This window comes from Exophiala oligosperma (assembly GCF_000835515.1).
Source record: "Exophiala oligosperma strain CBS 72588 unplaced genomic scaffold supercont1.19, whole genome shotgun sequence".
In the NCBI taxonomy this organism is placed as follows: Eukaryota; Fungi; Ascomycota; class Eurotiomycetes; order Chaetothyriales; family Herpotrichiellaceae; genus Exophiala; species Exophiala oligosperma.
In genome coordinates, this window is record NW_015622836.1 from 1 (window position 1) to 27,327 (window position 27,327).

Genomic DNA, 27,327 nt, shown 5'->3' on the forward strand with positions numbered 1-27,327 from the left:
GTGTATGTCGAATTCCAGCGAGTCTCAACATCATAGCTAATGACCTTTCGAGGCGACACCTCTCGCCATTCCCGTAGTCGCTGGGGGCTCCGGGCAATCCAGAGCACAAGCATGCGGATCTTCACAACAACGTTCTTCCCTATGAGCACATCCGCGCTCGGCTCTGCGGGCCACCGGCCTTTAATTGCACTCGCATGATCCAGCGTGGCCTTCGCCTCTCTCATCGATCCCACCCCCAGTTGCGTCAAGATGTCCTTGCAGATAAGATTGATGATGTGCGCAAGGCATCGAATAAAACTTGCGCGGCCGTGGAACCGCATCAGCGGCCGCAAGCGAAAATCACCATCCTCGTCATCGTAGACCTTCGACAGCTCTGCATAGATCGCATCGCACATCGTTCCATTGTTGCCGGCGTTGTCACCAGTGATGGTGAGGAGCTTGGGCGCAATATCGAGCTCGTGGAGCATCTCGAGGACAACCGTCGCCATATTCTCGCCTGAATGCGGTCCAGGAAGCTCGACGAAATCCAGTAGCGCTGCCCGTCGTTCAAAGCTCGGCGTGATCCAATGCCCAATTACCGCGATAATACTTAACTGGTGCTCAGACGTCCATGTGTCGAGAGCGATGGCAATGCTGTCACAGGTTTGAGCAAGCTCACGCCTCAATCCCTGACGATAATCTTCAAACTCATTCTTGACACGATCACGGAGAGTGTCGGCACATCTCAGGGGTAGCTGGGCTCCTGCAGCGTCAAAGATCGCCTTGAAGCTCGAGTGCTCGACCGTGGTGAAAGGCTGTCTTGTCTGAACGACCCATCGCACCAGTGCTTGTTCAAGGCTATTGCCCTCCTCCCTGAAACACAGCATACGGTCTAAAGGGCCTCGAGCCGGGCCTTCTGTCGACGCTGACCCGGGCCCAAGGCGATGGCGTGTGCGAAGATGAGTGAGCAAATTTGAAGTCGTGCCGTGGCGAGAGGAGTCGGAGGAAGACCAGCTACATCGCTTGCAGACGAGCAGGCGGTCATTCTGTGGAAGTCGGCCTCTTTTGCTCCACTGCGCGTCAAGCTCGGTAATCCAAAAATGGTCTTGAGTCCAGCTAGTATGCATTTTTCGCCTCTTCATCGCGGACTCTACAACGCTGGGGCCTGTCGACAGACAAAGTTCCTCAGATTCTGATGTGAGAACCGTTGGGAAGCCACCGGACACCTGCGAGACCGACTCGGCTGGCAGTGGCCCCTCACCGTCATCGTATTCTGCCGTGTCTGAGACAGTGCTTTGCTCAAGGACCGGCGAGCAAGGCGAAATCGACCTGTCGAGCCCGTTGTTAAGTGCCAGGTAGTCTTTGCGAGGTAGATTCCGCGTCACGCGAAACTCACCGAGAGCCACAGCCATGTCTTCCAATACGTGAGCTGTTTGCTCACGGAATCCAGTGATAGCAGACGGTCAGATCCATCTGGCATGAGAATTATGCCTATCGAGAAGAATCTCGCTCCAACTAAGCCAGAAAGGCTTTGAAATAAACAAGTTCGCGTACCAGGAACTTTCGAGCCTCTCGGAGCGTGTTTGAAGGGCGCACTACGCGCAGCCTCTCCTGCACGGCATGTATGCTGCTTTTGGGCCATTGCAAGTGCAGCAAGTCGCCTCCGCGCCTCGTAATTGATTCGGTGTAGGTGAGCTGGTTCAGGTTACGGATATAAATACATCAATTTGAGATGAGTTTACTCACGTGAAATCCGCATCGACCTTCAACGGCTCTGAACTGCGCAAAAAGATGGAGGCTAGGTACTCAACAGAATGGAAAGCGGTTGCGGAGCACGATGTAAGCCTCTCTGGGTAGATTCTGACATTTGCAAGCTTACAAGGGTCAAGAATCAACGTCGTCGTTTGGTGGCCGGAACGGATCAACTATCTGCCGAACATGAAGTGAATAATGTGAATACGAATATGAATATTGCCCATATTCGCGTGAATAAGTATTCACTTTATTCGTATTCGCATAGGCGAATATGAATATGGGCCATATTCATATTCATTTATTCATTTCGGAGCCCTAGTTGTCTCCATCGACAAATCCAGGAGTGGTTCTTGGCACTATTCATTTCCTGTCAGCGTGCATTCCAACTGCTTGGCTTTATAGTGCTCTTTTACCATAGCCGCGAATGAAGCCGGGATCACCCACGGGCTGACCATTCTGGTCCACCAGAGACAATTGCTCGATCCAGGTGTGGCAATGGACCAGGTTTAAGGTACAAAGCAACAGACATATACCAGCCAAGAGAGTCATTTTTGCTTTTGCTGCCTCCGGAATACTGCATAGGGTCTTGCCATTAATGTCATATACTCTTGTGACTTATGTGCTATGGATTCTAAAAATGGATTCAAGCTTGCACCAAACATAGGGCAGTTATTATTAGGATGGGACTATTATTGTGTGCGAATCACATCTGTGGATTATTCGAACCTCGCCGAAAAGTTTACTGCAGGCAGTACAGTACGAGACTAGGCCACCCGATTTTCTTTTGCGTTCGTAGGGGAAACTTGTCACTGGGCCGCATTAACAGGTCCTAAGTTCGTTTGGCCCTGCTGGGACGGTCTATGATCTGGTTAGCTTGTCCTTGACCCTGACCCGCCAACCCGACACTTCAAACAGATAACGTTTCACCCATACACAGACGAACAGCAGGTGGACCTCGTGAAGGCGGGCCGCGCAGAAGAGGTTCTCGGGGGCAGTGATTGCTGGTGGACGGGAGCGGAACCAGAAGGACCACAGAATCCACACATGCACTGATTGCGGATGGCGGTTGATGGAACGACAGTTTTTTCATTAGCGTTACCGGCTGGCACCTGATTGGACTGCTTGCCGCCCTTAGAATAATTGCACGTGACAACTAAAGTCCGTGATTAAAGCACCTCCTCCACCAAGATTCTCGAAGCTCTTTCTCGATATCACCCTTCTGCCAGCATGAACGACAGCATAGATGAGGTATCCACTCAAGGTTATTCCTTAATGGCTTACCGACCTAAAGGCAAACGCATTCGAGTTGTACAGCAATTTGTAAACACCATTCTGGAGGATGACACATTTTGTGAACCACCGGATCAGCCTTCTGAACAAGATGATGACGACGTACGCCCATACGATTTTATCGGTGCCGTAGGCATCAGAACAGATCGTCGAGGGAAGAAGACAGTATTGTATCACGTAAAATGGAAAGGCTACGGTATTAAGAGCATGACTTGGGAGCCCGAGAGCCATATTTTCGAAGGGGATTTGTGTTGAGGATATGAGATTATGCTCAGGCTCGAGATGATTTCCATTAATTCGTTATACACATCTTCACAAACATGGCTCCCATGCTGCACATATATATACACGCTCTCAGAGGGAGATTCCGCAGGCTGGAACGTATTTACAATGATGACCAAGAAATGACTAATCCTCCTCCTTGTCATCTCCCACATCCGAAGGTATCTGGATCAAATCTTCAACAATTTGTTGGAGTTGTGGTCAAAATATGGTCGGATCGGCATCACCAGAAAGAAAGGCCGGCAGGCACTCAGGCATCGTGTACAGCAACTACGTCAATCCCATCCATCAGAAGTCCGCGAAACCAATGTTCAGGAAATGGCATACGCACACCATGTTACACCATCAAAATCGCCGGAGGTGGTCGAAGCGCCTTGTGAGCAGAATTTTAAACGAGATGGCGGCGGTGATGGTCTTCTTTTCTCTGAGAAACCAAACGCACCAACAGAATCTGATGGTGCTGATGCTGGTGATTTGTCTCCATGTACTCCATCGCCCTTGCCTCATCACTCGCCTGCACCTCCACAACAAAGCTTTGGCCGGCTCGGTGATGCACGTGGGAATTCCTTGGAAAGCATCCCTCAGCCCGAGTTTCTTGATACCTCTCAAGGGTTACAGAGCAAAGAGACTATATCCTCGAGCCACTCCGACACTCCTGATATCAACCCTGCGGAGAAGGCCGGCCCAGCATCTGTGGTCAGTGACGTATCTGTACACGATGTAGTTATCTCACACGACAAGGCGAACAGAATAGGGTTGTTCACTCGCACCAGAACCGGTTGCCTCTCCTGTCGCAGAAGAAAGAAGAAATGCGACGAACATCGTCCGTCATGTGAGTATTCACCCTTCTCGTCGGGCATCACACGGCACGAATATAGCTCTGATTCACCTACTCACGTCATGGCAGGTGTTAATTGCCTTCGTCTCAATTTATATTGTGAAGGTTACGATCCAGGTCCTCGACGGATGGAACCCCGGCCTACTCCTAGCCCCACAACCATGGGACGGAATCTCGGCGCGGAGGACACGACTTTGCTTGCACTGGCCCAACAATCCGAGAGATATGGTAGCGTATCAAGCGATTTTCTCCCTAATAAGTGTCTGAGCCACTCCGATGAGTATCACAAGAAGCCAAAATATCTTCCACGTCTGGCAGAGCTGGATTGGCCGACGTTGGGAAAGGGGAGTCAGGGAGGGTGGCCTCTTAAACTCACAGACGTCTGTGGACGGCAAAGCTCCTTATTGACGGAGGCTATTCCCAGACCTATACAGCCTTCTAATCCCCGGCCTATCTCATACTGTCCTCGCGCCTTGCCGACCTATGCGAGCCTTCCACAGCCGTTGGAACCCTCTATCCTATACGGGAGTGACATCGCCCAACAACCACGACTCCGAGAATTGCCCAGCCCACTTCGGCGCCTTACCGAACTATACGACCTTTCTTCGGCCGGTCGAGAGCTCTGCACCCACCGTGAGTGACATCTTCTGCCGATCAAAGCTTCTGGAATTCTGCGACCCTTTTCATTTGAAGAGCGTGGCTTGCCACTTCCACCCCTGGTTATACTTGTATATTCAAATGACAACACACTCTCATCCCGAAATCCATAACTCCATGAGCTTGTGAGCAGGAGCTTTCGCTTACATTCCTCGCTCAAACCACTCCGAGTGACACCCCTGTTGTCACGCCGGCAACTCCGATTGATTTGAGCAACTTATCGCTTCCAAAATCATCCTACTCTGCGCTATCGAATGCATTTCCTCCCAGCTCTGTGCGGCAGCGCTCTCATCCGGAGCCATGTCTGAAGGGATTTGATCCGAATGAACGAGACCCTGGGCACTTTCGAGAATCTCTTCCAAGCAAGCCTCATAACAGCATGAGACGAGAGAAACTCCTTGCGAGTCACATTTCAGATAAAGGTCGTAGTATCTCTTCGTCGTCATCGGACGATGCTTTCTAGCACTGTCATATTCGATGTCCGGAGCGTCATCAAGGTGGATGGTACTGTGGAGGACGATCTCTCGAAGCGTGGAGATACCTGAACTCACATGGGTGACCAGATCAGCAAGCTCATCGCCGTCAACCTGCATCCAGAGGTCGAGTCGTTCGAGGTTCGGTGGAAGATGACTAACGGCTTGGCGTGGGCGGTGTAAGTGGGTGCACTCATTCACGCATGTTTCTTGGCTGGTACATCGGTGGAATCCACGCAATATCTGTCGTGAAATACTGAGCTTCTTCAGATTGGCAAAGTCGTGGAGAGAACATGGTCGAGCATCTGCATGACTACAACTTCCGACAAAGGCATATTCAACGCTGATCTCCTCGAGGCTCGTCTGTAGACGCCTCAAGCACGAGAACATCGAGGCTGAGGAGAGCGTTTGGCACTCCGTAGCCCATTCGCTTTCACTGTCGATAGTGTCTTCGTGATGGTTGCCAGAATCTGGGTCGCCGTCGTCAACATCTCTCCCCACCTCTGTCCGCTAGACCGGTGGAGCGCCCTCCCATAGGGGGTAACATGTCCAGGCTTTTAACCTCCAACGAAACACCTTTAGAGCCCTTGGGATGGCCATCAGGTAACGGAACTCTCGCACCGGGATATGGGGGCAAGATATGCTCATTTCTTGTACTGGCGAAGACTGTGGTGGAATGCATCGGATTGCAGACTCAGACATCTCCGCACAGGACAGCGACCATCTTCGTATCTTGGGGAGGCCGAGAAGCCTCACGGCGTCTTCGAACAGCTCGTCGCCGCCATCTTGAAACGGGATAACCGCCGAACCAATCTCGACTTCCTCGAGATGAGCGAAGTGTGAGAAGCGGTTAAAGAGTTTGATTCCGTCGTAAGTGAGGCTTAGACGCCGGAGTTGAGGTAGCTTTGACAGTACAGTACATGCGTAATCCTTCAAGAACTGCTCCGCACTGTAGCTGTGGCCTTCAACGTCTCGATTGGAGCAATATTTCTGCCTCGACCGCTCTATTGTGGCCCCCTGATAGATGACCTGTTGCTGGCTTCCTTCTTCTGGCGCAGTGTCTTTGATTGGGTTTGGACAGTTCGGATCTGCTGGAAGCGCGACCATATTGAAATCAGCAGCAATACCGAAATCACGTGTTATCTGCCGAAACGCTTCGTGATCCCAAAATTCAACCTCGCGAAGGGTGAGAGAAAGTTCTCGGACAAGAGCCGCCAGTGTGGGATTGTTTCGTATCGTTCTCAGAAAGGAAAATCCCCGATGCCAATCTGCGTAAGGACGTCGCGTGTCGAGATCCTCTTCGTCTGCCGTAAAGTTTCCATAGAGCCGAGGCGTAAAAAGCTGATGAAAAAAGCGACAGGTCAGTATAACTGAACTCAGGTCCGATTCATCCCACGGTATGGTCTGCAAGACGTCAAGCGGCAAGTTCATAAGCGGCGTCATGGTTAAGAATAGATGAGGTGCCGGCAAATACTACAGTACAAGTCACTGTATGGATAATAATGACAGAACAAAGTTTAAGGATTAGAGATTCACACCGCGCACAATATATATGTACATCGGGATGAGATTCGTACACTGAAAAGCCAGGATTTGATCGGATTGCGGAGGTTAATTTCAACGATCTCTCGATTGATCTTCCAATCATGCGCCAGTACTACGTAAACGCCTGTTTTCAGCCAATTGAGAAACTCGAGGTCCAAAGGCGGGTCACGTATCATTTTGTAGCTCCATTCTTTGTGTCCGATTTGCAGCATCCTCCATATCATGTTGTGCAAAGAATACGCCCTCATATCAGAGGTTTCTGAGCAACAGTAGTGCAGAGAGCTACGGCGGCCAATCCTCCTTCGGCAACGAACTTGCACACCTCGTCAAAAGCTCGTTCAAATCTTCCCATGCGATCTGGGCAATAAGCAAGATGGTCGCGTATCTCTGACAATGCTAGTAGTACATTGTTTGTCTCATGCTTGAGAAGTGCGCCCTGTGGTTCGGTCCTGCTGCTTTCCACATGTGTGAAACCCATCTCTTTCAGCAAGTCTGATAAGTGACCTAGCCATCCCAATGACTGGACGACTCGTGGCATTTCGTAGCGAATCGAAACGGGTAAAGTGTGATTAGCCTCTCTTGCGTAGGTGAGGATGTATGGCGGCGCAATGTCAAGCCACTGAAGCCATCCACCCTCGCGTAGCATGAGCTTCAAGTTTGCGAGAACTCGATCTGAGTCAGTACGGTCTAGACCACCCGCCAATAATCGAATGTTGATGATATCAAATGCCCCGACGTACTTTCTCTCCACTGGAGCGAGGACGTCGAAGGTGTCGAAAGTGCAGTTGCGTGGCCATATGTCATCGGGTGGAAAAAGTTCTGATGAGCTGTCCAGTCCAACAATCTGACAGTTCCTTGATTGTGATAATTCGATGGTCCATATGCCGTTTCCACATCCAATGTCAGCAATTATCAACGGGTGTCCCGGATCTCGTGTCCCGCCAATTGCAATGCGAGAGTCAAGTATGGATTCCGTTCTCTGACGAATAAGGAGGTGCTGGGCGGTCAACCTGGATGAGGCGTTGAAGTTGCGGGATAGGAGATAGCCGTCTGTAAGAGTAGGCATGTTGTATCGTGCCCTGATACTTGCTGTTAGACAACATTGACATCACGAGACAAATTGAAGTCGGTCGGGGATTTGGCTGCAGACCTGTGTAATTATACAGAAGGAATCACCACTCTTTGAACGGAAATTATCTGGGCCAACAACCAAAAATACGTGAAGACAAGGTATGAAAGAGCTTGAATCCCTTACGTCCTTCGTCTAATTGTACAAAGATGCTCACCATATACCATATGTAGTAAGTGTTAAGACACAGAGTCTTCACCGAAACCAAAAAGCAAAGAAAAGGATAGGTTACACGGAAGTTGGTTTCGCAATTCATTGTATCTTAGAGTCTTACCTAGGCTATTTTCGGACCTCAATGAACAGGTTACTGAAGCAGGTACTGAAAGGCACTGTGGGCTCCTACAGTGTGTCAATGTGACAAATACTCCTACAAGGAATACTCAGCCTCCACTGGGTGGATCCCGTATTGATTTGAAATTTGAGTTGGTGGCCGAGACATTCACAAGTAGGTCAGACCGGGTGCTGGGCAGTATACAGTCCAGTGAGGACGATTAGTGAAATCTCGTTTTATACAGCAGCATTGCTTTGCCCTTCAGTTACAGTCCCCCTATATTAACTGACCCTCGACATGGTGACGCCCATCACTTTCACCAACAAGGCCACAACAAGATCTCAGTCCGCGAAGGGTCGAACCAAAAAGGCTACTCAGCTGGATAAAAACACCATTGTTCGCTTCAACGACCTAAGGGAAGAAGGCAGAAAGATCGCTTTGGAGAAGTCGCACCGATATAAAACGGAGCAATCTGTCCCTTCACCATCTCAGCAGTCAAACTCAACCCAGTCGGAGACACCTCGTCAATCTCGATTGCAAAGGTTAGGAGATCGGAGACCTTACATCATGGCATTTTTCGGACTTGGTTTCATTGTGTTAGTTGTCCTTGCCTCCTTGGCACTGGCCGTGGACAAGGACAAAGACCCGGGCCTCGTCGCCAAGCTCCGGCTTGCCAATACGAATCTGGATCGATTGAAACTCCTTCCCAAGGACGAGGACTGGGTGTTCGATTTCACGAAGCAGGACAAATACACCTTTTCACCGGGGGGCGTGATCAATGCCAACGCGGCAACCTTCCCTGCAACTGTCGGTCTCGGCTTGACCCTGGTAAGCTCTCAGTTGATCGTTGACATCATGGTCGGTCTCCTGTCTAATGTGGTGAACAGGCAGTGCTTAATCTAGGTCCTTGTGCGATGCTTCCGCCCCATCTTCATCCACGCGGAGCCAACTTTGTGGTAGCGATCTCCGGCACCACTCAGACCTACATGATCAATGAAAATGGGGCTCGAACAGTTCAAGCCACTCTCCGGTCCGGCCAGATGACCATCTTCCCAGAAGGGTCCATCCACACGATGATGAACATTGGATGTGACAATGCCCAGCTCATCTCGGCCTTGAATAGCGACGATACCGGCACTCTGAACGTGGCGAACTCCTTCTTTAGTCTTCCACAGAACATCTCCGGTACCGTCATGGGCGGAGGAGTCAATATCAGTGATATCGACGGCAAGGTGCCTGATCCAGGGACAGGGGCCAACTCCGGCCCACAAGAATGTCTGGCCGCATGTGCAGCCAGGGTAAACGGAACTCTACGCCATGGCTAAAAACCGTGACTAGGTTTTCTATGGCCATGGTCGCCCGGGCGCCATTGACCACTGAGATAGGATTCTAGGTTACGGCAGCAGTGGAACAAAGGTTGTTTATTTCGTTCAGTTGGAAGCATGTCGGAAAGGGAAAAGAATGACAAAGAAGTTGGGGCGGCAGAATAGTTCATCTCGTAAGGACAAGCACAAGACCCAGATGGTCCAATAGTGTCATTCTCTATCTTATTCCTCGTGAAATCCTTTTTCATTCCTGCAATGCAGGCCATAGGCACACCATGTCATTAAGCCCTCGCCACGTACAGCACCACAATTCCTCACCGATGACACTTTCCCAGGCCTAATTGAAGCCTTCATCACACGTTTGTACTGTACTCTACTTTGTCATCTCACCCTCTCTCTCTCACCCCGTAACATCTACCAGGCTGCAATGAAACATATTTTACTCAGACCCTACGGAAGTATAAGTATCACCAAGAATTAAGAGTACAGGCTATCCTCACTTTACTCTATACTTTCATGGAGGGCAACGAAAATGTACCATATCTCGAGTCTCACAAATCGAACTCCAATGAGGACCGTACGGATGAAGCTTCGGGCCGTTTTGGTCAATTTGGTGGTCAATATGTTCCGGAAGCATTGAAAGAGTCCTTGATCAAACTTGAAGAAGCATTCGTGCAAGCCAAAGAGGACCCGGATTTTTGGAAGGAATGGAGGGCTTTCTCCGCGTACGTGGGCCGACCTTCACCGCTTCATCACGCCCGTAGACTCAGTCAACAAGTGGGCGGTGCACAAATATACCTCAAACGGGAAGATCTCACCCATACGGGGAGTTCGGCCATCAACAATGCCATTGGTCAGGCCTTGTTGGCTAGAAGGCTAGGGAAACGGCGCTTGATCACGCAGACGGGATCCGGACAGCATGGTGTTGCTATGGCTGCTGTGTGTTCAAAGCTCGCTCTTGATTGTACTGTCTACATGGGTGTTACAGATGCACGACGACAAATAGTCAATGTGGTCGACATGAAAATACTGGGCGCAGAAGTTGTGGTAGTCGGCAGATGTGCTGGTACGCTGCGTGATGCGATGAATGAAGCTCTAAGAGCTAGCATCCACGACCTGGATAGGTCCTTCTACGCAACGGGATCCAGCATTGGACCTCATCCATATCCAATCATGGTGCGCACGTTCCAGAGCGTGATTGGGCAGGAGACCAAGGATCAAATGAAGAACCTCACTGGTCACTTACCTTGTGCAGTGGTCGCTTGTGCCGGAGCATCTAACTCTGTTGGCATGTTCTTTCCGTTTAGGTCGGATTCCGACGTGAATCTCGTCGGCATTGAAGCTGCTGGCAATGGCATCGACACGAGGAGACACTCTGCAGCCTTGACCCGGGGTGCGGTCGGCATCTACCACGGTGCAATGACATACCTCATGCAGGATGACCATGGGCAAATCAACACTTCGTCTTCGATCGCGGCAGGGCTTAACTGTCCGGCAGTGGGACCGGAATTGGCGTACTAGAAAGACACTGCCAGGACTACCTTCATCACAGTCACAGATGAGCAGGCGGTTGTCGCCTTTCAAACAATGGCACAAGTAGAAGGGATTGTTCCTTCTTTAGAAACAAGTCATGCTATATGGGCTGGCATGAAGACGGCTGGCGCCATGAAAGTGGATGAGACGCTGATTATCTATCTTGACGGGAAAGGGGATAAGGATTTGCAGGTTGTGGCTGATAGATTGCGATACTGAGGCAGACCAGAAGAATCGAACAGGACGCCCAGGGTCACGTGAGTTGGTATAGATCAATGGTATCGATCAATGCCCTCTTTTAGAAGTTCTTCTCAAACCACGCCGAAATGAGCATAACAGATGGTCCTGCAACTTGCGTTTCAATAGATCGAACCTGCTCGACGTGGTTCAATGGGTCTGAACCCCAGTAAGAGCCAAAATCTCCAAGTTGATTGACTGTTCCATGGGCGGCAGCTGCGTTCCGTCTGATCCATTCTCGGTAGCTTGAACAGTTCTTGCGATGAGAGGCTTGGACATCTGGCCCTACATAGTCCAGTTTTTCACAAAAACCCTTGATATCGAGGAAAGGAAGGCCTTTGAAGATTTGCATGTCTTGTGTACAATTACTGAAACGGTCGCAATGGTCCTGGATGATGCCGTTCAACCCTAGTCTCCCGTCGTAGGTGGACATAATCAGGTTCCGTATAATTCCGTGACACTGACCTAGAATGGACAGGTCTTCATTGGCGCGGGATAAGTAACGTAAAGCTTGTATACCAGCCAGTTGGTTGTAAGTAAAGAGAGTCCTCACAGTCGCATCGCAGAGAACTGTTGGCCATTCGTCCGGTGAGGCTTGTACAAAGCGGGAGCGTTTCCCGTCCACGTACAAGGAGTCATTGGTGAGGAGCTGAGATTGTTCCATCCACTGAAGACCCTCCGAGGTTGGTCGTATGAAGTCGGGGTCGTTAAAGTCGGCGAGATGAGCATGACTTTTCGACCACCCGAAGATTGGGCGAAACAGCTTCCATACCAGTCGAAAGCATTGAAGGCTCACTTCTGTGATGTCGTAGGGGCGAGGTCGACTTGAAGATAGGTTGAAATTTGGGCGTTGTTGGCGTTATAAAGATGGTTCGTAATGCTGTTCTTATTGACCCTGGAGAGAGTGAGCGAGGGCCACACATTGAGTCTCCACACGCGAACTTTCCATTCAGCACCACCCTCATAGAGATCCACGCTCCATGAATTCTTCATAACATCGTGAAGGAAGGCGGCCTGGAAGGTGAGTTGCCTGTGTAAGTTTGGATGCCGTTGCATGACTGAAGAGTTCGGAAATCTTTTCTCATCCCAGTCCAGATATCGGATGATCTTCAAGAGAATAAAGCACCTCATGCTCTGCTCGTACGGGATGGTAGTGGTCGCCCAGTACCATGTTTTGTCATTGCTGCTCTCGCGGCACTTTTGAGCTTCATAGCGCTGTCGGAATATGGCAAGCCCGTTCTCGTCTACACTGGCGAGTCCAGTGGCACTCCAATGGCTTTTGTCTCCTTGGCTATATTCGTCGCACATCTCAAATTCTCGAAGGAACTTCGAAGGTAGAGACAAAAGCCAGTGAAGAGTTACCATGAAGGCTTCATCAGCGAAGCAAGTTCTTGGTTTGGAGCTTCTTTTTGCTGTGTCGCGGTCCTCTCCCAGCTATGGACCGGACTGGAGCCAACAGCGTACAGAGACGCGCTCTCGGTCGAAACAGATGCCAGTACTCTCCGGTCCTATATTTACGTCCCGATCGCAGTAACAGCCTATCTTGGCAGCAAGCTTTACCGATGAATCCCCACGGCACAGGGGTGAATGGATGGCTTGATCTCTGTTGCTCCAGAAGTTCTCGATGGTCCGGCACTACAATACCGCAGATAAACTCCTTTGTGGATACGCCACTGTCTGGAATGACCTTGGAGCCGACGGAGTATACCAAGGGCTCGATGGTTCACTTTAACGACGAAGAGGGAAGTAGTTTCCAAGAGATCTGAGTAAAGAACTCGTACTGTATACTGTACGCTGAATCTTGGCTGATACAGTAACCGGGCGCGACGTGGCGGCCGATAGTCTTACGGCCGCTTAACAATAGCCATTACGTCATACTTTGCGCACATAACCATCAAGTCTAGGCAGTCTCTGTAGCAGCTGTGCTGCCCGAATCCGCGACAAGGAAAATCCCTTGTTCACGTCCCCGATCTCCTGAGGCAGTCGTCCCGGCCCAACAGCAAAATTAAAGCATTGCCTCGAAAATCGTAATAATCCTTGAGATTGTATTTCTCGCCAATTTGCCAATTCGAAGCCTTGTTCCCAAGCCGTTTGACCACAATGAGAGTACCGCTCTCTGGCCGTGGTCGCCAGGGCAATGGAAGAGCGCCATAAACTTTGTAGAGTTGTGCCTACAGGGGAAGTATGAATGTTATATAACCACTCGATTAAGGTACAGTAGAGCTTACCTTGTCGCAACAAAATTTGCTTTTTAGTTCTTCTGCTATGGGTTGCCAACTCGGGTCTGCCAGGCGTTGTGTACTTGCAGCACCGACTTGCGCCCTCATGCCAGCGAAGATCTCTTCGAACTGCGCACCCTCAAATTCGGAAATGGCTGTCACTTCGTCGACACTGAGTGCCATACTGTGTTAGCTATCACCGTTGTCAAGTGAATTGAAAATGCTGTATTCGCTGGTGAAGGGTTCTGGAGGATCTGTGGTGAGAAGAGCAAGTGAACGGTGGCAACTCCAGGCAAAGGTGAAGGAACGAGAGGCTGTGCAAGAGCGAAAGTCGCAGGATGAGGAGGTAACCCCTTCCCCGCAGTTTGTCACACCGGTTAGCTCATTCTAGCCAATAGCTCCGGCCCCACGTTCAGGGAAACTTCAGCCGCAGCAACACATTCGCCCAAATACACAAAATAGCCGTAATCTCCTCCATGTCGCTCATTCCAGTCGATTGGCCGCGGCTGGAAAACGATGCCATTTTCCTTCTTCGCCAGGAGCTTCGTTCTTTGCTATTGTATCTGCTAGGAAGGTGTAGTCATTAGTGTCCTCGCTGCTATCTCGTACATTCGCCAAAACTATAAGTTCTATACATACAGCGGCGCAAAGATACCGTTTGTAGCAGGCGTGCGCTCTTCTGCGTTACAGTACCGTAATGTCGTCTAGTTTCGTGTAAAATTTTCCAGACGGGGCTCTAAAGCAAGTGTACAGGACTACACATACATAGTCAGGGCGAATCCGAGTACACTGAGACTGAGAAGCATATAGAACACCCCGTGGAACCCACCAAGATAGGCTTGTAAGATAGCCTGCAAGACTGAGTCTGTTTCATCCAAAAGATGTAACTCCTGGACATAGCTCTCAGGGTCTCGTGCAATTGACGTGGAGACACCATATTTGGTGAGAAAGTGCGCCATAGTGCTTCGAAACACCTTTCCCCCAACCACGACACCCAGACACATTCCGAAATTTTGAAAGAACCAGTACATAGCAGGTCCCGAACTTGAGCTGCAGCGGTCGGTAGTTGTCTGGAAGCTGACGGCACTCAGAAGCCACCCAGTTCCAAGGCCTCCAATGGCGAGGACTAAAATTTGTGTCGGGAGTGCTGTATCTATCTCGAGGAGCAGAAGGAAGCCCAAGCCCAGGATGGTAAGAATCCAGCCTACCTTGAGGATCTCTTTGTGTGGTCGATAACCGATGATGACTTGTGACGAGACTTTCCCTAGCAGCAATGAACAAGAGAAGGGCAGAATACAGAGAGTTGATTGTCTTGGTGTTCGCCGCTGTACAGAGGCGAAGTAAAAAGGCAAGAAATATAGCAGGCAAGAAAACTATGGCTTTTATCAGCATTTTGACGTATTCATCGGAAAACAACCTTACAATTGCGCCTTGAAAGCAGCAATAGAAATATGCCGCAATCTGAGAGGCCTTTCTGAACAGGGTGGCCTGAAAGATGGGAAATTCGGCGACATTGCGTTCCCAGATGATGAATAAAATTATTCCGGAGGACCCGATGGCAATTGTTAGGAATGTAAACTTGCTAGTCCACGCAAAGTTCACACCACTCCAGGTGATACCAAAGACGAGGCTGCTCACACTAGACAGAAACAGCACCATACCTTCCCAATCAACTCTAAGCCATGAGCATTGCGTTGAAGAACCACAAGAAGGAACTACCCAAGGTATGAGAGCAAGAGACAGTCCGCATAGAGGCGTATTGAATAGAGCCAGCCGGTAAAACGTGGCGGTCGAAGCCAATTTGCTGCCAATGAAGGGTCCTGCAACACTTCCAATCGCCCAGGAAGCTGACACTATACAGTGACCACCAGGACGCCTCCTTGACGGGACAAGTCGGTCAGATATAACCTGGACCAGCGATATCATGCCTCCGCTGCCCAAACCTTGTAGGGTAAGACCAGCAAGGATAAGGACAGGGCTCTGGCTGAGAGCACAGATTATTGAGCCCCCCACCAACGTTGCCACAGATAGCCAGAGCACCTTCGTTTGGGTGCCCCAGATATCAGACGTTGTAGCAATGAAGGGCTGTGTGACGGCTGAAGCCAGAAGGTAGGAGATCACGGTCGAATATGAAGGAGTCGCAGTACCGTTGAGCCTCTGAGCATTGAGCTATATTGGTCAGTCCTTTTCAGATCAGATGACCTTCCGCGCATGCACACTAACCGGTAAAACAGTGACCAAAATTGTTGAATCAACGGCAGCTAAAAGGCACACAAACGAGAGGAGCGGCATACAAGCCCAAGCCTTGGGCGAGGATTTCCCTTCTCTGCTGGAAACAGGCAACAGAGGCTCCATTCGTTCAAAGATACTGTCAGTATAATCCCTTCTCAACATGCTCGTGTGAGTTTGGAGAGACCGTACCGCTCATAATGATTCAAACGTGTAATTATAGGAAACTCCACATACAACTGCCACGGCTAGCAAGCTCTAGCGTCTCACCTCTTCTAAACCTACACCTTCATTGGACATCAGTTACGTAAGGAGTTTCTGTGCGTAAAGCACTCACAATACAACGCGATCTTCACAGAAATGTTGCCAAAGGTCTGCTTGGGAGACATGATCCGGGACCACCATACTGTACGTGGTGTGTGCTACGATATATTCTCCCTTTCCTAGCGCTGTTCGTAACGTTCAATTTGGCATGTCCATCGCCAATGTGCTAACCCTAACTATAAGACGCTTGGGCGGCCAATTGAACTATCCCCTTTAGACATTGTCGCCCTTCTTCGTCAACTCCAGCCTTAACGCCGGCCACCGCACGCCCTTCACGTTTCCATCCACAGCTTTAACGATAACCACGCGATCAATGCTTCTTCCTCCGTAGAGTAAAGAGCCATCCACTCTCAACCAACTTGCGTCCGCGTCTCTGAAAACTGCCTTCCCTTCTCTCTTTTCCATCGTCCCGTCGGCGCTTTCTGAAGACAAGGGCTCTGTGCCCAATCGCCAGTCCTCCAGAACCACCTCTTCCTCCAGATCTTCTCCTGAGGACAGGACCTCCGAATGCACAATACCTGCAGGGTAGATCCTGAACTCATTAGGAAGCGTTGCGCCGATACCAACAACGCTCTGCGTAAAAATCCCATTTATTGCCGCGAGCATATCGCTGCCATTTCGGTAAAATCCTTCCACAATCAGGCCCGGGCCGGAGTCCAGAGACAGGGTCAGGTTCGCTTCAAAGCCGTCTGCGCCGGAGAAGTACGCCCCGGTGTAGGCATTTTCAGCTTGTTCCCTCGCAACCACCTCAGCGGCGGCGACCACCCGCGCGACGACGACTTCGCTGAGAGCTCTCAAGGCAAATGGAGTGTCCCCCGCCGTGAGGAACGTGAGACCCAACCCGTATCGTGGAATGAGAGCGATTCGTGAGGTATAGGCTTGGGCGGAGCCGTCCTTGGCGTAGATATCAATTGTGGTCGAGTCGCCCTTAACGGTGCTGGGGAAGGGGAGCAGGGTAGAAAAAGGGACACGATAAATTTCCCATGGCGCGCCGACGGCAGACGAAATGGAGGAGGTAAAAGAATGGGGTTGCAGCCAAGCATGGATAAGCCCTGCTGTGGGGAGGATGGTTGTGGAAAGGCTAAGGATCGAATGTAGAAAGCGGGAAAGGTCGTTCGCGCTGGTGTAGAGACCGCTGGCGGGCGCGTTAATGCCGAAGGAGGAATTAAAGCTAGAGTTGGCAATGGGAACAATGAAATTCGAGGATTCGGTGGCCGGAGAGACTCCCGAGTGTGTCATGTTCAAAGGAGAGAGGATTTGGTTTTGGAGGAGTGTAGAGAAGGAGGCATTGGTGTTGGAGTGACGATGAAGGATTAGCCCGAGGAGGGAGAAAGCCAGGTTACTGTACGCTGGGTAGGTGGCGGGTGCGAAGACTGAGGTTGAGGAGGTGGAAGGATTGGAGAGAGCAGACAATAGAGTACGTTCGGAGCATCCTTCTGTGAGACCAATGATGCCACATGGAGGGAAATCGGATGTTTTGAGGGGCGGGAAACCCAAAGATTCGTAGACGGGGACTAGATCATATATCTCTGGAAATCCGTAGTTCTGGGGGATCCCAGAAAGATGTGATACGAGGTGTGAGACTGTTACGTTGCACCAGGGAATTGGTGAAGAAGAATTTATATGCCTGAGTTCTGGAAAAAAGTCGGTGATGGATGACTCAAGACCGATATCGGATTGGAGCACGAGGAGAGTTGTGAACACCTTGCTGATAGACGCAGCCAAGTACTGAGAGTCGCCATCGATGGAATTGGCACTAAGACGAGAGCGCTCAGGTGCGAGATGATGGTAATCCCAAATGACTGGGTCTGTTTCTGGGGCCGACAGAGATGTGATAGCAACGGAGAAGGAGGTATTCTCAGCAGCGAATCCGGCCATAGAGGAGTTGGAAGAGGCGTCGTTAAGCAACATTGTAAGGTTGGCAGCCACATCTTGGAAAGAGGACGAGGTTGTAAGGACAGGTACAGGCAGGAGAGGTCCGCTCATCGGTGGGATTGCTCGGGAAAGACTAGGGATTGCAAGAAACGCACCCAGTGCCAGAGTGAGCGAAGAAGCCATTGCGATCATATGTTGAGGCCGTCATGGGAGCTTTCTTGGACATGCTTCACGGAATTTATACTCGTCTTGCTCCCAGGCCTCGTTAGATTAAGACTCGATGGATTTATGCTCTCATCGTTTTCCACAACCGCTATTGGCTGCCATTACCTTGCAGTCGATATAATTCGTGCCGAGCTAAGGACGATCTTCTGGCATTAGTATGTGAATCCGCGAGTGTGGGGCACACAACCCAGTTTCTGAGGCCAGTCTATTTGCAGCAAGTGGGTATACTGCACGCTAAGACTCGCGTATTCGTATTTGTTTGACGTAGTAGCTTTCCTTCGATTGTAAGCTGCTTGGCGCGACCTTCGACCATGTAACACAGGTGTATAATAATACCACTCCGGGTCCCCTACTATAGAGTAGACTATAAATGCTCTAACTGACGGGCGCCTCCGGCGTTTTAGCTAGGCTCTTACTCCACCTAGTGATGATGGTGATGGTGGAGGAGACGGAACAGCGAGAAACTAGTCTACAACTTAGCGAGGAATACTTAGACCTAGATATGTAATGATGATCGTATCTCGCGCCACGCTTCCCCAATCGAACTATACTCAAAATCAGACTATATCATAATACCCAAGGTGCCCGAGAGACGTAAAGCCGAGAGCATGACTGACTGGGCAATATTATGAGCACCATTTCCATAAGTCCTGTGAAGCGCCCGACTGGTAACAATGACAAAGTTTTGATCATCAAACCCAGAGTGCTGACGTCACTGGGACAGTGATCGTTCAAGAGGTGGCGCTGATAGGGCATGGAACACGGAGGCGTCTATTTGAGAGGTGTTTGGCTATGTTTAGATCTTCTGGCGATCGGGTCGTTCTCAGCTGGCAAGGCCGACCCCACGGCAGCCAAGATATACTGCCTCGAGATCTATGTATAAAGTTAGTTATGTTGGTAATTTATTAAATTTAGAAAATTTCTATACAGGTTTTGTCTTTTTAGCATGTTTAATCCTTTTTGTACAGCTAAAGTATGATTACCTAAATATGTACCTTCTGATATTATTAATGACAAGTTTTTATCCTAGAAAAAAATATATAGGTGATTCTACCTTCCAGGACACGTCTTATTAAATTGGTGATCATCGACCAGGTGTACAGCACAATAGTCGAAGGCAACGGCAATTGAGGTGAAAGGAGTTTGCAAATCGCTTTTCCATTACAACTTTTTTTCCCTATCTGTTCATAGCCACTGTCCGCGGTAATCTTCTTGAATGCGTGTCGTCATCTAGCCAATGGTTTTCTGGTTTCTGTCGAAATCACAGACATTAGGTATACACGCCATCTCAAGCGGGATGCAGTCGGCACTTGGATTCCATTTAGACATGTAAGATACGTGTACAGGACAACGAGGTCCTGGATGAGGCGACAGAGAAAGTCAAGTTTACGCGAAACCTTTTACCATTTGAGGGTGAAAGCTTGCTTAGTCTTAGCTTGGGATCCTACCAAGCACAACATTAATACACCCAAGAGGCCTACAGTCCAATTAGTTAATTACAGAACAAAGTTTTTGTGAGAGGCCAAAGTAAAGGAAGTCTCTCTTTCGAGCGGAGAGAGTCAATGATAGAGAGTCACGAACCATCGCACTGCAGGTTAACCGGCACTCCACTTCTGTCTCTTATATATTACTCCCTAACGTGACACCCGTGGCCCGAGTGAGTTGCATACTACACTCTCTGAGCGGCTTAGGCGCAAGATGCAAAGTCCAGAACGAATGCTCAGCGACTATGGAATCTCGCCACGGAGGGGTTTTCTTGCGAACATCCCACCGTTAGAGCGACTGCCTGATTACTATGCACATTGGGAAAAATTGGCAGCCGACCTTCCTTCCCTCATAGCAAAACGACAAGTGAAAAAGAAAATAGATGGACTCCCAGTACTGGAAACGTCAGGCCTGGTGCACAAGGCAGAATGGCAGAGATCATACTCCCTGTTGGGATTTTTGACCCAAGCTTACATCTGGAGCTCCAGTCCTCCCGCTGAGGTTTGTAACGTGAATCCCGTCCGTGAACTGATTGTATTCCAGCTGATAAAGGCGAGCAGTACCTACCACCCTCGATAAGTCGTCCCTTTCTCGCTGTGGCTGAACGTCTCAGACTTCCACCCATCGCCACCTACGCCGGCTTGGTATTGTGGAATTTTAAGTTCAAGCTCTCTGGATGTGATCCGACCAATCCTGAGCATCTGCAAGCGCTGACCACGATGACCGGTACGAAGGATGAAGAATGGTTCTACATGATCTCCGTCACCGCCGAAGCACGGGGCGGACCTTTGGTGGCGGCTACCTTGCACTGTCTGGAAGCCATGACCAAACATGACGACGGTGGCGTCCTCTCCGCCGTCGAGTCAATCGCGAACGGCATCCGAGATCTGACCAGATTATTGTCAAGAATTCACGAGCACTGTAACCCTAGGGTCTTTTATGAAAAGATCCGCCCAATGCTCTCGGGGACCAAGGTCTCCTCCTTCGGCGTTTTACTTCGAGGCGTGTTTTACGACCTTGGAGACGGCCATGGTCTGTGGCGAAAGTATAGCGGAGGTAGTAACGCACAAAGTACTCTGATCCAGTTGTTGGATATTTTTGTGGGAGTTCCTCATTTAGGAAGGGACGAGACACCGACAGAAACGCCTTCCGTTGCACCACCTTCCCCACCCGGTGGGTTCCTCGAGGTGTGTATCTGCTACCCAGAGGTTGGCATACACAGAAGCTCGCAGCACTAATGGCCTGACTTAGGAGATGCAATCCTACATGCCACAAGAGCATCGCGAGTTCCTTCTCCACATCGCACAGTCGGGCAGTTTGAGGAGGTACGTGACGAAGTGCACTGCCGATGCAGGCGTGCATCAGGCGTACAATAACGTGGTTGAGGCTTTGGTGAGCTTTCGCAGCGTTCATATTCAAATTGCCGCGCGGTTCATCATCCAGCCATCCAAAGGGTCGCTCTATTCCCCACCGGGAGATTTGCGAGGACCTGACCTAGGACTGGCAACTCGACCATGGCCACCACCCAATGAGGATGCAGCTCGTCCACATTTGCACGGTACCGGAGGCACTGAGTTTATGTCATTTTTGAAAACGAAGCGTGATGAAACACGGCATGCTGTTATCACGTCGTTTAAGTAAGCCGGTGACCTCGACCGTCTCTCACAGGGAAATTCACCACTCCCAAAGTGACCGAAGTTCTCAACCAGTTCTACTCTGCGGGTGGTTCTGTGGCCCTGGCTATACGGAGAATAGCTTGAGTCTCAAGGTCGTGGTCCGCAGAGAGGGTGTGAGTGACTTTAGATTAATCTTTATAGTGTATGTTTACTTGAGGCGCGTTCTTAGAAGGACTTCAAGTTATCGTGCAAGCAGACGACGATACTGTATGGTACTTTACTTGGACTTTGAAACGCTCTTATTGTCCTCATACAGTATCTCCAGCGGATCATGAAGTGGATTACATCAGGTTGAAGAGAACACTAAACTTTATGGGAACATGGAGAAGAGATAAACCTACAAAAGACGATAACTACATAATTCAGATTTGGAGTGCCAAGACGGTTTCTAGTATTGTAAGTGATACGCAGATCGAGACGTGGACACGTTGTCTCGTCCCTCCATCAACCCTTCACCATTAACTCTTCATCAGCTCTGTGACGCTTTGTCAAATCCCCACCTAATTCTTACTGCCATCCAACACTACGTCAAAAAAGTCCTTATAGTCCGTTCCAAGGTCAAGGGATGACATTGAGCTGAGTTGGTTCTCACACATGTCCGAGCACGGTATCTCGATATGACCTGGTTTACATCGGTCTTCTGCCAGCTTTCCCGCCTCGAGGAAAGCTATTTTGTTCTTGAGAGTTCTGTTTTCCTAACTCATTTGTCAATTTTGACTGATTCACGTAGCCTGACAACTCTAACCTTATATTGATCATCTCGGACCCTTCCCAGTTCGAAAATCCTCTTTTGTAGCGTTTCAATGATCTTGTTCAGTTGACGGAGCTCCGGTTCTGCAGCTGTGCCGTTGGCATCGTTGAATCTCCATCGATTGACCTCTTTCGCCAGCTCATCCCTCTGCTGAAGTAGGTTCATATTCATATTGTGGCATTGGTGATTTCTTTCGGTGGACGATAGTAACTCCTCGTGCATCAAATGAACAGCATTCCGACAGCCATCCACTGCTGCGGACAAGGTTTGAAGATTTTGTTCGGCGCAGCGGACGTAAGCCTCAGGACCTTGAATGGCCGTAAGCATTTTGGCCCAAGGTAGAAATCTTGGAGGACAGTACACAATTGAGTGATTCTTTCGGGCTGGAGGAGGAGTTCTGAGTTGGAGGAGTGCCGATATTTGAACTAGAATGTACAACTACCTGCGGGTGCCGATTGACCTTGTGCTTCACAGCAGTGCCCCACAATTGTGCCAGTCCATTTAGCTCTCACTGCAAGGATAGACCGAAATAGAAACCCCCTTTATAGAATTGGTTTCTTAGATAATGACACTTCCTGTATTTACAGTATACAATCCACCGAACACAAAAATAGAAAATGGTGTTTAATTTTGACAGTTCAACCTGTTACTATAACTTCATGCGCCACAGATTCGTTGAGAGTGTCGGTCAATAAATATATGACGAGGTGACCTTGGCAACAGAGAAGAGCCGACCAACAACAAAAATGTCGAACTCCATTCAAACAAGTCAAACGACACAAGATCAATTTGTCGAATACAAGGTTCCTGCAAGACTTGGAGTCGAGGAAGGAACAATCGACGTGGACTTCTCACTGCCGGACCTTGATTGTACAGACCCCGATTTTCTTTCTTTTGACCCCTTTCCTTTTCATTTGACAAATGATGAGCCTTTCCCACTTCCAAGTTCAGCCGTGCCAGCAGCAGTTATAGACCCATCACTGACAAAAGGAAACTACCCGTTCGAATGTTCCGGTGAGCTGAACGCTCTTCACTGCGAACTTCAGAAACGTATTGACCTCCTGGACGAGACTTGCAAGAGATTACAAAATGAGTACGGACGAATTTTTATCACTCTGAAATGAGAAAAGTACGCTGATACAGTATTTTCAGGTTTTATTACATGCAGAGGTGAGCAACACCCAGATGCGTCATTTCCGTAGGCTTTGGACTTACCTACTGTATCCGGCAAAGTCGTGTCTGGTCAGTTGAAACATACCTCAGGCAGCTAGGTGCCTGGTATTTCAACTTCAAGGCGGCTGTGAACAAGAACACGGCCATGTTGTCTGGAAAGATGGAATCACTTATCATGGGTACGCCTTTTGGTTGATGGGGACTACAGTACTTCGGTGGCGCTCCGAGCAGCACAGACAGCACGATGCCACACATAGAAAGCGGAGAATTTTATAGTGTTGCTTTCGTTTTAATAGTCTATATTGCTTTCATTTTCATGGCCTATATCTGGATCTACTTAGTGTACCGTTCTGTATAAGATGATCACGAAGGAGAAGGAATCCTCAATAACCAGTTCAGTCAGTTCAATGTCAAAGCCGTAACCCGTTTCAAAGGAGGAAGCAACCCACTACTCAGGACCCCACGTAGGCTATAGTTCGACCGATTCCTCCTTCTCATAGAGCCGACTCGGCCACAATATCTATGTTATGGCCCCGCCTCCTCTACCTCCCTCGTCCTATGTCCCGCTTAATCAGAGCCCTTTACGGCAAGTCTCTACCCATATTAGCACGCCGATCCACGATGAATCGGTGAAACTCGAACCCTGGAATCATATCTCCCACATCCCAGGCCGACGGAAGATCCAAAATCGGAATGCTCAGGTAATTAAGCACTTTCGTAATGTTTATTTCGGTTCACTTACAGCATAAACAACACAGAGAAGATATCGCCAGAAGCTCAAAAGAAGACTGGCAGACTTGGAAGAACTGGCAGGTGTGAGAAGGTCAGAAGCCTCAACTTCTACAAAAGCACCAAAATACGAGAACAATGCCAGATCTCCAGGCTCGGAGCTTGAAAAAAACTCAGATATTGCTCGATGCTCCTTAAACACCTCGAACACCTCGACTGTATCGACGACAGCTCCCACGATCCTAGATCAAAACCGCCAGCGAAGCCACCTTAGCGCCACTGAATCTCCACGCTGCCTCTCTTCCACCCAACAGGATCGCCAAGATACATATGACGACGGCCGAGACATATATTGGGAGCCTTTGGCCGATTCCCCATCAGGGCCTAACTTTCAGTCCTGTACATCACCAGAGACGAGCGGCGCTCTGGTCGAAGACTGCTGCGTAGACGAAGTAGAGATATGTCCATGGACTGTAGCGTATAACTCCCTGTTGGGGTTGTAAACATCTCCAAAAATACTAGGCTTGGAGAAGTGGAGGATAAGTGAAACATATTGGCTGCTATAACTAGTCACTATCAAGAAATCATTCGGAAGTGTTGTCGGGCCAAACTAATTCAACACTAAGTGGAAAGCTTAATTGTACCTCAGGCAAATCCATCTAGCCTCTTATCTGGAGACTGAACAAAACAATACCGCCTTTACTAGTGAATAAGCTGGGACATGGTACCAAGGTTGTGTCCATGTTACTGCTCCGAAAGTACCGTATCTCTCTAGGCTTTCACTTTGGTGACCTCCATATCGATTTCGGCCTTTTCAAGTAATGCGCGAAGAATTTTACCCGTATTCGACCGGGGAATTTTGGTAACGAACACGACACCTCCTGTCAGCTGCTTGTAGGAGATGAGCCGGGACTTGACAAACTCCTCGACTTGTTCCTCGGTCAGCGATGGCCGACCCTGGGGATCCAAGTCGTTTGGTCGTTGGCGCACCACATACGCGCGAATTAATGTGTCCATGGCACCAAGGTCATTTTCAGAAGGCATACCCGCCACCGCCACGTCGGATATCAGCGGATGATGTGATAAGATACTCTCAATTTCTGTCGGAGACACCTGCCAGCCTTTGACCTTGATGGTTTCTTTCATTCTACCAGTGTAGAAGACTTTGCCGGCTCGAAGGTAGACGAGATCTCCAGTTCGAAAGAACCCGTCCGAGTCAAAGGCCGCCTTACTCGCATCGACATTATCAAGGTAGCCGGAGAACATGCTGGGGCTGTGGATCAGCCCTTCTCCAGGGCTGCCTTCGGTCGAGAAGAGGGAAGACACTGGAGAACGATTGACCTTCATCCGGACATTCGGTAATAAGCGCCCGACGCTCCCTGAATCGTCCTTCTCCCACCAGCTAAAGAGCGTGATCCAGCCGGCTTCGGTGGTGCCCCAACATTGTGAAACAACCGCATTCGGGCTCAAGACGCCGTACAGCTGATTTTGGACCCTCGCAGACATTGAGGCGGCGGCGGAAATGAGATGTCGTAATGAACGCAGGCGACGACGTTCAGACGGTGAAATCAAGGCTATGCTGGACGCTATTGAAGGTACTATTGCCACGTCCGTGATGGTAAAGCGGTTGACGGCTTTGGTGAAATCTGCCAGATGGAACCGTGGAAGGAAGTAGGTCGGAATTCCCAACCGTAACGGAAGAAGCATTGCCAGAGGCATGGCAAAGGCATGAAAGATCGGCAAGAAAATCAATTGTCTAGGCTGTATGACGCGTCAGAAAGGTCCTCCTATCTTTGCGAAGGAGGATGGGAGAAGAGAAATCATGCAGAAATCATGATACTGACCAGGTAAGTCTTGGCACGAAATTCGCTTTCCAGAGTCGCAGTCTGGGCAAGTATCGATCGATGAGAGAGCATGGCGGCTTTTGGAAGACCAGTGGTGCCGCTTGTCATCGCATAGACGGCAATCTGACTCGGTACTGGACGCTCCCAATCGTGTTCGCCGCACTGAAGCAGATCGCGCCAGCTTCGGCAACCCTCCGGGACCCTATCCGATTCGTGATCGACCAAGAATATGTGGCCTGTGGTGAGCCAAGTGCGTGAAGTCACTTCAAGAACAACCTTTGAGCAATGTACCTGGGCCACAATGAACTTTGGCTTCGTCAACTGAAACATGCGGGACACCTCTGACGGCGTATAGCCTGGGTTGGTTCCCATGACGCAGCCCCCTGCGCCAATAACTCCGAGCCAGATCAGCGGATACCAGATCTATTGATGTACTTGTCAGTTATTTGATGCAGTATTGTGTTCGTCAGTGGGAGGACAACAGCCCTGTTTCGCGGGAAGGGGAACATTGCAGTGATGATCTGGCTTACATTGTTGTACATATGACAGCAAACCACATCACCTTCCTGCAGCCCATGTTCTTTGAAACCCTTGACAAGTCGACGGACAATGTAATATGCTTGGTACCAGGATACCATCTTTGAAGGAATTTTTGCATCCACAAATATCTAGACGTGTTAAGCCCTATCGAAACTTCACAAATCCATCGCAAGGAATATGGCGACAACTCACCGGTTGATCATTCTTCAACAGGTTGAGATGATCGAATACGAAAGTCAAAATGTCCGTGGCTGGAACATTGACCTCTTGGGGTCTGGGAGCCGTGGGTACGAACGTTGACATGATACTACCATTCTAGTTAGCAGTGGCTCTCGATGGGATAACACAAGTGGGATCAGCTTTCCTCACTGAATCAGGCTCGACCGGGAAGTCACGTACTGCCACAGTTGAATCTGCCACGCAGGTCAGATTCCGCGGTCCACAGAATCCAAAGCCAAGATCAGACACATTTGAGCAAGGTCAACTTGAGCAGGGGTGGGCATCAGTTTATATCACCAGTGGTGATTTCTCGCCTCATACAGGTGGAGCGTGGACGGGGTTAAGATATTGTTTCCACGAACTAGTGCTCGGCCTTCTGAAGCAGTAAGCATCCAAAAGTTTCTCCTCTGGGAGACTAGTATTTCAGTATGGGGGTCAGTACTAGGGTATACTACTGCACTGGAGGTCTCGTGCAAGGTTACTTCGCAGTGCTTTAACATACAGTACTGTAAGCCCTTCCTTTCTGGGAGAAACTTATAATCCTGTTGCAAGCTTTTGTCAACGACATTTACATCAACCAAGTCGTATACCCAAAGATATCCTCCTGACGGGAGGCCATATCTGAACCGAGATCATGGTTACGATTTCTTCACCTCTGAACAGGCCCCGGCCAGCTTTAGCCATCACCAACGAGCCAAGTTGCTCGGCCGGTGAAGCCATAGCA

The 27,327-nt window shown here is 49.6% G+C and overlaps 7 protein-coding genes across 7 annotated transcripts; 3 read left to right on the forward strand and 4 right to left on the reverse strand.

The window, feature by feature from the left end:
- Positions 1-2,961: 2,961 nt before the first annotated feature.
- PV06_11074 (uncharacterized protein) lies at positions 2,962-3,457 on the forward strand (the record flags this gene model as incomplete). The annotated part of the gene is made up of 1 exon (XM_016412691.1): positions 2,962-3,457. One exon carries the CDS (start codon positions 2,962-2,964, stop codon positions 3,277-3,279), a length of 318 nt encoding a protein of 105 aa, XP_016256872.1. The 3' UTR covers positions 3,280-3,457.
- Positions 3,458-3,624: 167 nt separating this feature from the next.
- PV06_11075 (uncharacterized protein) lies at positions 3,625-4,785 on the forward strand (the record flags this gene model as incomplete). The annotated part of the gene is made up of 1 exon (XM_016412692.1): positions 3,625-4,785. The coding sequence occupies one exon, from the start codon at positions 3,625-3,627 to the stop codon at positions 4,783-4,785; it is 1,161 nt and encodes a 386-aa protein (XP_016256873.1).
- A 999-nt stretch (positions 4,786-5,784) lies between these two features.
- PV06_11076 (uncharacterized protein) lies at positions 5,785-6,717 on the reverse strand (the record flags this gene model as incomplete). Its single annotated transcript, XM_016412693.1, has 1 exon — positions 5,785-6,717. The coding sequence occupies one exon, from the start codon at positions 6,715-6,717 to the stop codon at positions 5,785-5,787; it is 933 nt and encodes a 310-aa protein (XP_016256874.1).
- A 3,343-nt stretch (positions 6,718-10,060) lies between these two features.
- PV06_11077 (tryptophan synthase, beta subunit) lies at positions 10,061-11,065 on the forward strand (the record flags this gene model as incomplete). The annotated part of the gene is made up of 1 exon (XM_016412694.1): positions 10,061-11,065. One exon carries the CDS (start codon positions 10,061-10,063, stop codon positions 11,063-11,065), a length of 1,005 nt encoding a protein of 334 aa, XP_016256875.1.
- Positions 11,066-11,375: 310 nt separating this feature from the next.
- Positions 11,376-12,679, reverse strand: PV06_11078 (uncharacterized protein; the record flags this gene model as incomplete). The annotated part of the gene is made up of 2 exons (XM_016412695.1): positions 11,376-12,045; positions 12,111-12,679. 2 exons carry the CDS (start codon positions 12,677-12,679, stop codon positions 11,376-11,378), a joined length of 1,239 nt encoding a protein of 412 aa, XP_016256876.1.
- A 593-nt stretch (positions 12,680-13,272) lies between these two features.
- PV06_11079 (uncharacterized protein) lies at positions 13,273-16,151 on the reverse strand (the record flags this gene model as incomplete). Its single annotated transcript, XM_016412696.1, has 6 exons — positions 13,273-13,485; positions 13,543-13,705; positions 14,299-14,906; positions 14,956-15,702; positions 16,033-16,049; positions 16,100-16,151. The coding sequence occupies 6 exons, from the start codon at positions 16,149-16,151 to the stop codon at positions 13,273-13,275; spliced, it is 1,800 nt and encodes a 599-aa protein (XP_016256877.1).
- Positions 16,152-24,771: 8,620 nt separating this feature from the next.
- On the reverse strand, positions 24,772-26,687 carry PV06_11080 (uncharacterized protein; the record flags this gene model as incomplete). Its single annotated transcript, XM_016412697.1, has 4 exons — positions 24,772-25,761; positions 25,845-26,267; positions 26,375-26,512; positions 26,577-26,687. The coding sequence occupies 4 exons, from the start codon at positions 26,685-26,687 to the stop codon at positions 24,772-24,774; spliced, it is 1,662 nt and encodes a 553-aa protein (XP_016256878.1).
- Positions 26,688-27,327: the final 640 nt, after the last annotated feature.